The sequence below is a fragment of the Octodon degus genome, unplaced genomic scaffold (assembly GCF_000260255.1).
Source record: "Octodon degus isolate 3935 unplaced genomic scaffold, OctDeg1.0 scaffold00120, whole genome shotgun sequence".
Lineage (NCBI taxonomy): Eukaryota > Metazoa > Chordata > Mammalia > Rodentia > Octodontidae > Octodon > Octodon degus.
This window is the reverse complement of record NW_004524696.1, coordinates 8619035-8632280: the sequence shown is the minus strand read 5'-3', so window position 1 is coordinate 8632280 and position 13246 is coordinate 8619035. Positions and strand designations below refer to the sequence as shown.

At 40.7% G+C, this 13246-nt stretch overlaps 1 protein-coding gene across 2 annotated transcripts; it reads left to right on the top strand.

Moving 5' to 3' along the window:
• Positions 1-1832: 1832 nt before the first annotated feature.
• Txnl4a (thioredoxin like 4A) lies at positions 1833-12596 on the top strand. 2 transcript variants are annotated; one of them, XM_023700083.1, is made up of 4 exons: positions 1833-1929; positions 2061-2259; positions 8462-8565; positions 12253-12596. In XM_023700083.1, the coding sequence occupies exons 2-4, from the start codon at positions 2107-2109 to the stop codon at positions 12422-12424; spliced, it is 429 nt and encodes a 142-aa protein (XP_023555851.1). In that variant the 5' UTR covers positions 1833-1929; positions 2061-2106; the 3' UTR covers positions 12425-12596. The 2 variants fall into 2 exon arrangements, with proteins under 2 accessions (XP_023555851.1, XP_004640264.1); XM_004640207.2 differs by having other exon boundaries at positions 1853-1944; positions 12253-12424.
• The last annotated feature ends 650 nt before the right edge of the window (positions 12597-13246 follow it).

Here is a 13246-nt window from a genome sequence, read left to right as displayed (position 1 = left end):
GTGTTGATCACGGGACATATTGTGTGGAGTGCTCTGGGGTAAGAAATAGTTCAGATCTTAACCTTTAACACACTGTGGTTTAGAACAAAAGAATAGTTTGAACATTAACAAACTGTGTTCAGAGGTCTGATGGACAGCTTGAGCCACCAAGATGGAGTTTAAGTTGTCAGCTTATACCAAACAATCCTCGTTAATAAAGTTACAGTGGAAGCATACAGAGGTGTAGAATACAATGGCTATTCTGGTTACAAAATGGAGTCAATCACATAGGTTATAACAGAAACATACAGAGTTGTATACAAAATAGCTGTTCTAGTTACAAAAATGGAGACAGCTACATAGGTTATAACATAGCCGAAAATTAAGTCCACATAAAACTTGTACATAATCATTTGTGATGGCAATATTCATAATTGTCAAAAAGTGAAAGCCACCTAAATGTCAATCAACTGATGGGTAAATACAATGTGATATATCTTTATTTCAGATTGTGAACAATAAAAAAAGAAGAAAAATGGAAGCATTGAGGCCAGCTTCCATGAAGCTAGAGACTATCATGCTAAATGCAAGAAGTGCCAAGTGATTGCCAAAGACTGAGAGGTTGAGAGGGAAATGATTGCTGCTAAAGCGGGTGAATTTTATAGTATGTGGACTACATCTTCTTATGATTTACATATGGAAAGCCCCTCAAAAAGCGCATGTGTTCTAGGGCCATGCTTTTGGAAGGTAACTGAGTCAAGAGGAGTACCACACTCCTCAGTGGACTAAACAACTGAAGAAGGCACAGCCCAAAAGGCTGTTAGGAAGTGGGGGTTTGGTGGCAAGAGGCAAGCCACTGGGAGTATACTCTTGGGGGACGTACCGCCCTCCCTGGCTCCTCCCCTGTCCTTGACTCTAGATTCCCAAGCCATGCGCAGCTTTTCTCTGTCGGACCCTCAGACCTTTCCACCCTTCCTGCTCTGAAAGCAGTCCTAAAGACTGAATCCTCAGCAAACAACGTGCGCCAAAATAAACCTGTCCTCCTCTAAGCTGGGAGTATTATTGTCTTAGTGACAGGAACGTAACTATACTGTATATCTCGAAAGCTTTTTTTTTTCTTTTTTAAAGATGTATCTGGAGATGAACACTGGTTATGGTTGCACAAATAAATGTACTTAATACCACTGAATTTAATACGCTCCAAATGGATAAAGTGATGTGATCTATTATACATATATATACATATATATATATATATATATGCTAAAGAAAAATAATTTTATGTTAAAGCACAGTAAAGACTATTCAGGACATTGCCATAGGAACACTGCAACGTGCCCTTGCAGTAGCGGGTAGACTGCTTCTAAGATATGTACTATAGTTAATGTGTTTAGGAAGCAAACTTTTTTAACATGCATGTTTGCCCACCAGCGCGGGATAGCAGTCTGGCTCAAGTTTGGCCAAGCAAAGAATTTTTGTCACTTATTTGCCACGATAAAAATGCAAACAAAAATAAAAACTTAAAACTAATTAGCAGAGATACACTGAGGGCTTTGCATTTCGCAGAGCGCTCTCGCTGATGCGCTAAGGCCTCCGTGCCCTCCGGCGGCTGCGTGCCGCCGGAGATCTGGGGACAGTCTGCCGGGGTCCGGCGACTCAGGGCGCAGCACAGAGCAGAGTGACACATGGACCGACACGGGTGGAAACAGATGAAGACGCGGGCCTGTAAGCCGGGCGGAACACTCCAGGCTTCACGGAAGCCGCAGCTCGCGCGGCACCGGCAGCCCGCACGCAGAAGCAGCAGCGCCCACACGTGAGCCACACATGCGCACTGCGCGCGCGGGCCCCTAGCGCACGTCGGCGCGCACGCCCGGAAGTTCTCCTGCGCGGGCGGTGCGGCCGTGGTGGGTCGGCGCGGGGCGTGAGGAGGCCGGGGTTACCCGGGACGAGGTAGGAGACTGGCCGGTACGGTCTGCGCCGGGGTGGGGAGGGGCCTTGGCGAGCGATCAGGCTCCCGGGCCCTGAGCCGGGCAGCCCCGGGCCTACGGGAGCATCCTCAGAGTTCTTTTTCGCGCCCTCAGGGACTCGCTCGCGTCGGCGCCCTGCAGCAGAACCCGCCGCGCCAGGATGTCGTACATGCTCCCGCACCTCCACAACGGCTGGCAGGTAGATCAGGCCATCCTCTCGGAGGAGGATCGAGTTGTGGTCATTCGGTTCGGACACGACTGGGACCCTACCTGTATGAAGATGGACGAGGTTCTGTACAGCATAGCTGAAAAGGTGACATCCACTGCTTGTCTGACCTTCGGGTTGTGCAGAAAGTGCCAAAGTGTTGCCCCATTTAACCACAGAGAAAAGCATAAGATTCTTAGGCGTCTGGCCTTTGCAAAATGAGAATGGGAGCCCTTGGAGTTGAGCGGGATAACTTTCATCTGTTCCTGGAAGTGTCCATAGTTTAATTTCTACAGAGATTCCCACTTTCCCTTTCCCAAAAAAGTTAATGGCAATTATTGTTGGAAAAATTTTTAAGAATTTTGTAGTGCAGTAACAAAACACATTTGCGGGTTTTCTTCCAAGTAATTTATGTAACATAATTTAAAAGTATTTTTTTGTATCTTGTTGGTTGGGAGCTCCAGTAGTGCAATCAGTTAGTGCACGGTACTTATACTCTACGTTGTTGATTGTGTTGAAAAAACAGAGTTGAAACTGGGCATGGTGGTGCATGTGTGTCATCCCAGCACTCAGGAGCCCGAGGCAGGAGGATCGCTGCTAACTTGAGGCTGGCCTGAACATAGCAAGACCTTGCCTCATAAAACATAAAAATAAAGAATTTACTGTGTAGCTGTTGATTTTATGCAGTTTAAAAGAGACTACTTTTTGGTGTACTTTTGAGCTGATTTTCCATTTTCTTGGAATATAGTTTGTCACAGTACTGCTTTAGGGTTCATACTTCCCTTAATCCCATGGTGAGTAAGATTAATGGGTGTTTAATTTTTGTCTTAAAAAGCCTATTCAAATAGTTGTAAATTTCTATAATGCAAAATGGTATATTTCAGTAGAATTCTGTATAAGGCTGATTCATTTATGTAACTTTAGAAGAACATTAGGAGGGGCCGGAGAGATGGCTTGGCTGGCAAGTACAAGGGCCTGAGTTCAATCCCCAGTTCTGCAAAAAAAAAAAAAAAAGAAGAAGAAGAAGAACATTAGGGGATCTTCCCATTAAGGATTCAGAGTCAGGAACAGTGAGAGTCAAGTGTTGGGCCAGATGAGAAATCTCATAAGAGCAAACAATGCCTATTTTTGCTATTTCTTGAGAATTTTTGTGTCTGGTTATAGACAGCCTTATAGTTAGCAGAAAACCACTGGGAGGTGCTGAGTGGTGATGGGGGTATTAGCTTCAGCCAGACCCTTGCCGCATGCTAGTCAATTGACTTTACTAGCTGCTCGCTGTAGCTCATCTCCTTTGTGGGTTAAAAAAATAATAATAGTGCTGGGCTCCTAGGATTGTGATGGAAATAGGTTAATATGAAAAGGTTGGCCGGTGATATAGCTTTGAAATTCACCCTGGAAAGCTGGGGAGATAGCTCAGTGGTCTATGTGCCTACCTGGCAAACACAAGGAAACAGGTTTGATTCTTGGTACCATGTGCCATGCTGGCCATGGAAGCCTGGGTACACAATGCCAACCAGTGAAACTAGGCATGGTGGCCCATGCCTATAATCCAGCACTGGGGAGGCTGAGACAGGAGTCTCACTATGGGTGTGTAGCAAGACCCCCCCCCACACACACACACATTATGTATTTGGTACAGGGTCTCGCTACGTAGATCAGACTCGTGGTGATTCTCCTGTTTTTAGCCTCCCATGCACTGGTATTACAGGCCAGCACCACCATACCCAGTCTTGATTACCACCCAGTCTTGATTACTGTCAGCTTGCCCCAGGGGTGGGGCCGGCAGGGTATGCTGGGTGTCCAACCCCGGCGCCTGCACTCTGTCTAAGCAGGCACTTTAGTCCACTGAGCCATCTGGCCGGCCCAATAATTTTTAAAAAAGAAAAAAGAAATCCACCCTAGGAGATGGGCTTAAGCTAACCTAATTTTTTTGGTATAACTGTTAACATAGCCCTAAGGCATCAGCCTGAAGACAGTGTTGTGGTGAGGTGCCAGTGTACAAAAGGAACTTTAATTTTTCCTCTATTTCTAATTTACTAGGCTGTTGTTTACATGTGTACTATGTTAACTGAAGGTGGTTGTATGATTTTAAAGCTTGGTTTACTAAACATTTCAAGCCTCCCCAAAAAATGTTTCTAGAACCTATCACATAGCAAACAGTATTGTATTCCATAATCAAAAGGTATCATTACCTTTTTTTTGGTTTTTTTTGTTTTTTTAGGGAAGGGTCCACAGGGTGTTCAGGGTCTCACCACTAGATCGAACTCATAGTAGTGTGCCTGTTTACAGCCTCCCAAGAGCTGGGACCACCTTTATGCCCAGTCTCATTGTCATCTCAGTGCGCCCTGGGGGTGGGGCCAACATGGCAAGCCTGGGGATGGAAACCCTGGCCCTTGTGCCTTCTTGCAGGAGCTTTAATCTGCTGAGCTATTTGGCCAAGCCATTATTATTATTTATAATTACTTCTCTCACATTACAAAATTGGCAAGATTTTATGAATAGGGCTAATCAAAGCATCTACTGTATTGATTTTTGAAAATTCAGTTACTGAGTGACTTTGAAATGAATTACACAAAAATGTAAAAATCATCAATTTAAAACTCCATAGAACCAGTCAACTGCACAGAAATTTTTCCAATAATTTTAGGTGGATTCTTCACTGGTTGAGAAACTCCATGCAAAAATGTGAAAGGCTAGTTGGCATCATGTGCCATCCTTCAACCATATATTTTGTGGGAATTACTTTGTTTTACCTGAAAGGCAGACTTTGTGGCACACAGAAGCCCAGTCTCTGAGTTGGCTGAAGATAAAAAAGCCATGCAGATGAGATATAGTGGGGGTGAAATTCAATGTAATTCACTGTTCAGGTAGCAATAAAATTGAGAGTCCTTTTTTTTTTTTTTTTTTTTTGGATATAGGGTTTCACTACACAGTTCAGACTTGTAGTAATCATCCTGTTTTTGAACCTCCCCAGCAGCTGGGATTACAGGCTTGCTCATGAGTCCTTTTGAAAAGCAGTTTAACATCACAAGAAGAGCCCTAAGAATGTTCACACTCCTTGAAGTGGCTCTACCTTTCCAGGAGGAGGGAAAGAACCCTAAGTGTGCATAGCTCTGGGCCCAGAGAGAACTCTGCTATAATTTGTAATGAAATTAAAAACAACCAGACTGTCCATTGACAGAAGAGCATGACTGTGGGACTAATCCATACATATATTGACTAGTTAGGTGAGTTACAAAGCTTGAAAGTTGTTCATCTCTGGGAATCCTCAGAACTACTCCCTGGTTGCAGGTGTTGTAAAGTAATAAAAAAATGGCAGAACCAAGGCTTGAACTGGCAACTTTTACTCGTGGGTAGAACCCCCACCCCCAGCTTTATTCAATGATATGGAGCAGCATTTGTATGTGCTTTTCTGACAGGCATGAGTCTATATTAGCAAAACCTGTACTATTTTACTTTAAAATACTTGCATACTATTGATTTTATTTGACTGTCTTTTTTTTTTTTTTTTTTTTTTTTTTTGGCGGAACCGGTGATTGAACTCAGGCCCTTGCGCTTGCCAGGAAAGCACTTATTCCACTGAGCCATCTCCCTGGCCCCTTATGACTGTCATATTTTTTTTCAAAGTCATATAACATGTATAAAACTATACTGGGCAGATACAAAGCAATGGTCTTTCCATTTCATTTTTGTATTTTCAAAATGGACATTTTTATATTGGGAAAAAATAGTGGACACGTAGCTTAAATGCATTGGTGTGTTAGTAAACTGCAAATTCATTAATGAATTGAAGCATTCAGAAATATTACTATCATTATCTGTATTTCAGCCCTCATGGAAGGAAAGCAGAGTCCATGCAAGTACACAGACCAGAGCTCTTCCAATTAGATACTGAGGTAGCTAAGGAGTTAAAGGTCAAGGAGGTCAAATTTAGCATTGTATAACTAGTTTCTCACATAACTGCCGAAGTGGATATACAGTTAGTAGATGGAGACTATCCTTACTAGAAGAACTGAGCCTCCAGTTAGGACACTGCCCTTAAATAATATGCTTCATTAGACCCTCTTAAGGTAGAACTACAGAGCTAAGATTTTTATACTAATATTAGGATTACATAATAAAATTGTTGCACCAATGCTCTCCAAAGATACATTTTCAGTGATGGTCATATGTTTCTTGAATTTTGAAATAATCTCTTTACTGTTACAATTTATTCATTCAGTTAACAGTTAACTAATGCTTTGTGTGTGTCAGATACTCTGATTCTGGAGAGGCCTCAGTGCAGATGACAGACATGATTCCTTCTCTTTTGAGGCTTCAGACTGATCCAAGGAAATGATACCACTCATACAGAAAGGAAAGAAGAAAAGTGCTGTGGCACCGCATTTAGTTATGGTTTCTTTTACTTCTGGATTACCTATAGTATTCATGCTTATTGGCAAAAAGAACAAATGTCTTACTGAAATCTTAGCATTTGCAGTGTAGAAAATTTTCAGAATTAGGATATTTGAGTGTCCTTATTTACAAAACAGATGAGGTATTTCAATTGTTTTTAAGTGGATGTAGCACTTGCAGTAGGGTGTTTTGCTACTAAGCTCACCTCCTTTCACCCACAGATGCTATTTTTTGTTTCACCAAAAGGTGAAAGGAGTTGAGGGGTTGGGGAAACTAACCTTTCCTTCCCACTACGGGAGCGTATTCCATCCTCTGTTGTCTCAACTCCCAAGTTCCTCAGCACTATTTCCCACTTTTTCATACTGAGTCTCTTGGGAGAGTTGTGCATACTTAACACCTGTTCTTCAGAACTTTACTCTGGCCACACAACCCCTGCATATCTCACAAGGTCACCACTGACCTTCCGGAAGCCAAACACTTTTGAGTCCTGTCTGATTTGAGGTGTGACCTCAACATAGAGTACCCTGGGAATCTCCTGTCTGGATGTCTTTGTTTCTGGTGGTAGGGGTTAAACCCAGGGCCTCACACCCACTAAACATTTGCTATAACACTGAGCTACATTTTTAGCCTCCCACTCTTGGTTCTATATTCTTGGCTTCTGTGTTTACCCCAGAGCTCCATTTTACTTTACTTCATCTACAGTGAGTCTTTTTCTAAATAAGTCACATTCTCAATTTTGAGAACTGAGATTTCCTGTTCTTTTGCGGGTAGGGGAGATAGTTCAACCCATAGTGTATAAGATTGATAGAAGCTTTTTAGAGGACATTGATACGGTTATTTATAAAGATCCTTTAACATGTGGACTGTTACTGAGAGTCTATTTTGTGATTCATACTTAGATGTAATGAAATATGTCCACAAATTGAGGGTAAATTGTATACAGGTAAATGATAGTCATGAAAAATCAGGGCCAGGGAGATAGCTCAGTAGAATAAGCACTTGCCTGGCAAGCGCAGGGTCTTGCATTCGATCCCAGGTACCGCAAAAAGGAAAAAAAGAAAAATCAGAAAATGACAGAATGATGGAATAATGGCATATTAAAGCAGAAAAAAAACAGGATAGGAAATATAATAGCGATAATTATATGATCATATTTTATTAAAACGATATAAACTTTCTAAATATACCCAGGAAAAAAAAAGATGGGACAGAATAAGCAAAAATGTTAGTAGTAGTTACCTCTGAATATGGGATTGGAAGTTATCTTACAGTGGTACCTCATTTATCCTAACCATTGAATTTGATTGCAACCAGAATCAAGTTCATGAACCAAGGTTGTGTTTTTTTTTCTGGTTTTTCTAAATTTTTCTGATAAACGTGCAGTTGAAGTTATGCAGAAAATTGTGCAGTATTACTTTGATTTCAAACTATTAATACTTGCAAATGTTCAAGCTTAAGTAAGTAGGGAGAAATGGCTCAATTCTGCAGGCATATTTGAGACCAATATATGTAAAAGTACAAATTTGTGAAAGGTCCATAATGAATTATCCATAAATAATTCATGGATCAGCACAAATGATACCTATAACTATTTTCTTCAAGCCTTTAGATTAGGGGCCGGGGAGATGGCTTAGTGGAATAAGTGCTTCCCTGGCAAGTGCAAGGGCCTGAGTTCAATCCCCACTTCCGCCAAAAAAAAAAAAAAGGGGGTTTAGTTTGTTACTTGAGTTCAGCCAGTTAATAAGTTATTCTCAGAAATGGCAAAATGAGTTACAGCTAACCAGTTTGTCAGTCTCCTGGTAGTGTTATATTATTTTCCTGCGTTTTAGCTCTGTGGGAAGAAATATTGGGAACTTGATATGAAAAAAATTGTACAGTTTACCTGTTTCATTTTTAAAATCTCCTTTACTTTTAGGTTAAAAATTTTGCAGTTATTTATCTCGTGGATATTACGGAAGTACCTGACTTCAACAAAATGTATGAGTTATATGATCCTTGTACTGTCATGTTTTTTTTCAGGTATGTTACCTTAAAATATTACTTAAATGAAATACTCTTGGTTTGGAAGTTTGAGTTAGTCAGGGCAGATTCTGTGATTTAAGAGGAAATCAGCTATGCAGCTATATCACAAGGCAGTTTGTATCCCAAGGCAGTCAATATCTTTTAAATGATATTCAAAATAGTAATTCCAGTTGTAGCATTTACTCAGTAGCCTTTTTGAAATAAATACCTAGAAGCCCAAGGAAGTATAATGAAATGGAAAATATTCTTAACTGACATTTAGGATATCTTTAAATATATTCTATTGGTGGAAAAGTGTTTTTAAATGATTTATTAATCACCATATCAATAATTTAGTATCTGCTGGTTGTGATGGCACTTGTCTATAAGCCCAGCACTCAGGAGCCCAGCTAAAGCAGGAGGATCACTGCAAGTTCAAGGCCATCCTGGGGCCACATATTGAGTTAAAGATCTGGACTATATAGCGAGACTCTGTCTCAAAAATGAAAGAAAAAAAATCTTAGTGTTCTTTTTAAAGACTCTACAGGAAAATCTGAATTTAATTACTTTTGTCTAAAAGTACAGTATTTTATCAATTCAAATTCCATTGTAAAGATTAAATTTGGGAAGCAGTCACCATTTGACATTATTGTCCAAATTTTTTACTGTACTTCTACAGTAGTTGGCAAATAACAATATGATTGTTTGGCCTAACTCCAAGAGGAAAGCTTCATCATGGTAAGAAACATCTCAGGGCATTCTGTAGGTGTGTGTTAGTTTTATATTTACTTGAATTTAGCAACATATATCACCATTGTTCATAAGCTCATTCTGTAGTTACATGATGTCTGTGAGAATCAGCTGCATTATTTGCTCAGGGTTTCACAGTCCAAAACTGTGGAGTTGATGGTTATCTGGAGGGCATGGGAAGAGTTCACTTCAACTTGTTCAGGTTATTGGTTAAATCCAGGTCCTTCTCGTTTTGTATCTGAGGTTTCTGTTTCCTTCCTGCTCTCAGGTTAGGGCCACTGTGCTCTTAGAGGCCCCTTCATTTTCACAAGTCAGCACCAGTTAGGACACTGTCTCTGTCTTCCAATGCTAAGCTATTCTAATTGAGGGTAATGTTAAAGTCAATAAATTAGAAACCTGAATCACATCTGTAAAATTTCCTTAGCAGTATCATGTCACAGAATCACAGGCCTGAAACCTATCACATTCGTAGAGTCTGAGGGAGCATTGGCTACTTCTGTATGCGTTCTGGCTCCCAAAGATTCGTTTGCCACCTGTGAGGGAAACACATCCCTCTCCAGAGTTACTGAGGATCCCACCACAGTTCCAAAATCTCATTGTTCAGATCATCTAAACCATGAACTCGTATTTCTGGAGCACTGTTCCCTTTCCCCTGTGGACCTATGAAGCCCAGGGACAAAGAAAGTCCCTTGTCCCAAACACAGCTGGGCAAGGGGTCATGGCACACACCTGTAAATCCAGAACTTTGGAGGCTGAGGTAAGAGGATGACCAGAAGTTCAGGGCCAATTTGAACTATATAGTAAGACCATCTCATAAAAGTGAAAGGAGAACAGGGAAGCTCCCATCCAAGGCTGGGCAAATCCATAGGCATCAATACCTGAGGTTATCCTCATGGCTTCATGTTCTACCCTCTGGAAGTAGTTCTCCTTGAGTCCTTATTACATGATCAGTGCAGTTGGGTAGTCTGTTACCTTGCTTTTTGAACCTGTACTGGGGCTATCACCTCCTGTACCTACTCCTTTGTGTGTCTCACATTTTTTAGGACATAAGGTAAACCCAGTGAAGAATAATGCCTGGAGGGTACCATGTGCCTCCTGTTTGGTTGACAGGACCCATGAGGCACAGCCTTAGCCTCTTATAACTGAGTACAATGGCTTGTAAACTTTCATGGAGTTCAGCAAAAGGCTGTATGTCCATGTCTTCATTTTCTGCATTGCTGCTTTGCAGCATCTTGTCTTAACTGCAAAGGAGTTATTCTGTTCTTATATCAGTTTATCTCTCTCTCTTTTTTTCATTTTACCGTAAATAGCAAGAAGAAACCAGGTAGCCCCTTCAAGGCTTCTTTTGGGCCAGTTGTAAGGGTGCACGCCTGTAATTCCAGCACTTGGGAAGCTAAGGCAGGAAGACTTGTGAATTTGAGATCAGCCTGGGCTATGTCCAGCCTACACTATGAAATGAGATCCTGTCGCAAAAAAATAAAATGAAAAGAAAAAAGGCTTGGCTTGGGATTTGCTTGGGAATTTTCCTAAATATCCAAGCTCATTACTTATAAGTTCTGCATTTCACATAACTGCAGGACACAGTATACGTTATTCCCACTACATAACAAGAGTCCTTCTTCCTCACAAGTGCTTTTTTCATGTGATTTAGTGATAGCCATCTTGGGACATAGAGATGCTGTGATAGATAAGAAACTGAAGGAACCACCTTGAGGTAGTGGTGGCAGGGGCATACTTTGTATATTTTATGGGTTTTTTTTGGGGGGGGTGTTGGTGGCATATTTAGAAAAGAAGGTTAAACTTCTTTATGCTATTTCTGTGACCCAGAATTCTAGAACAGATAGCAAGAGTACTGTGTTCACTTTATGCACCAAATATGCCAGGTTTCAGTTTAGTGCTGGGACGTAATATGAGACTATGTTCTGTGAACCTGTACTCATAGAAGTACCAAAGTAAATAGAGAACATCTCAAGGAAGGGAGTGGCTGGGACAGTGCATAAAGCACTGGACCACTCACACTCAGATGAGTTGGGTATATTTACTGAGCCAGACTCATGGGGACAGAGGTTGAGCCACAAGCAGGGCACAACATATGAGGTTGAGAGGAAGTAAGGATTTCCATCCCTGGGTTCCTGGGCCAGTGAGAGGCCCTGAAATGTTATCCTTGAAGCAAATGCTTAATGTAGAAGATAGGCATCAGATTAGCTTTTTAGCTGCTGATTGAAAATCAAAGCAGAAACCTCACACTGAGTCCTTTCATGGACCAAAATTAAAGGCAAGTGTATGATTGTATAGCAGTGTCAAATTAAGCTAATATAAATCTTCAACAAACGAGAAAAAAAATGTGCACATGCAACAGAGATTAACATTTATTTTGGAAAGTGCAAATATAAATCTCTATGAAAAAAATTAGCCATTTAAAGGGACATCTACTTTCCTGATCATAAATTATAAAAAAGACTGAGTGTGGTGGCTCACACCTTGTAATCCCAGCATAGTGGAAACTGAGGCAAGAGGACCGCCTCAAGTTCAAGGCCAGCCTAAAATACATAGTGAGATGTACTTAAATAAGTGAAATGTCATTTTCATATTATAAATGTAAGGCTTTTATACCCAGTGTTGGTAAGAATCATATAAAAAACATTCATTGCTTTTTAGAAAAATTATTAGTGCAATCCTCTAGTAAACATCTTGTCTAAGAGTGTGAAACTTTGCTTGCCATATAGGATGCTTGTCCAAAGGAAATGAAAATAAAACAAAGAGCTTAGTGGTCTTTGTGTGACACTTTTTAGAAATAGCATATAGGTTGCTTCCATATCCCCTTGAACTATAGTTTCTCCTCTTGGTTATATGTATCCTCAAAACAGTATTGACCAGAAATTGTGATAGCAGTATACTCAGATTCTTTTTTATGAAATTCTTTCTCTGAACTTTGGTTCCCTTTTCTCTTGCCAGGAACAAACACATCATGATTGACTTGGGCACTGGCAACAACAACAAGATTAACTGGGCCATGGAAGATAAGCAGGAGATGGTTGACATAATAGAGACCGTGTATCGTGGTGCCCGCAAAGGACGGGGCCTGGTGGTGTCTCCCAAGGACTATTCCACAAAATACAGATACTGAGGCATTGTCATCACAGTCTGCATATAAATACTGTTCAGCCAATTTCATGTGGAAATATTTTCAACTTTGTGAAGCCTTTGGAAAGTTACGTGGAACTCAGAGGCTTGGAGGGTCCTTGAATAAGTATTGGACACCTTAACTAATTGAAGCAAATAAACACATGAAGGAACAATCACAATTGTTAAAAAAATTTATGGATTATGGATTTTGGGAGTCAAAATTCATTATTTCCTTTACTTTTGGAATGAAATCAAGGTGTCCTGTGAGAATGTTACGTTCTCATACTGGGCTTGTTCTCTAGGGTTACCATATCAGAAGGCCACAAACTAAATGGCTTCACTACAGATATTTACAATTTTACAGTTTTCGAGGCAAGAAATCTGAAAACTTGTCAGTGGGATTAGTTCCCTCTGAGATTGTAGAAGAAAATGGATTGGATTCTCACGTTCTCTTGGATTCTGGGGGTGGCTGGAGATTGCTGGTAGTCCTTGCCTGTTTGTAAATGCATCACATATCTCTGCCTCCATCTGCACTGATGGCTTTTGGTTGTATATGTGTCTCTCTGTCTCCACATTTCCACTTTTTATAAGTACACCAATCACATTAGATTACGGACCTGCCTTATTCCAGCATCATTTTATCTGTGACCCTATTCCAGATAAGATCACAAGCTGATTTTGGGATAATATATTCAACCCATAATAGAATCCAAAATCTCAGTCTTGTTATAAAAACAATATAAAATACTGATTCTTTCAAGCTTCCTTTTGAGGAGCAGAACTGTTCCTTTCCTAAGAGGTTTTTTACTATTGTTATTCAGGC

Excerpts from the sequence above, each read along its gene's own strand:
- Txnl4a (XM_023700083.1), top strand. The coding sequence starts at position 2,107 with ATGTCGTACATGCTCCCGCACCTCCACAACGGCTGGCAGGTAGATCAG. Across the intron at positions 2,260-8,461 it reads TGTACAGCATAGCTGAAAAG|GTTAAAAATTTTGCAGTTAT; the intron begins GTGACATCCACT and ends CTTTACTTTTAG. Across the intron at positions 8,566-12,252 it reads ACTGTCATGTTTTTTTTCAG|GAACAAACACATCATGATTG; the intron begins GTATGTTACCTT and ends TTCTCTTGCCAG.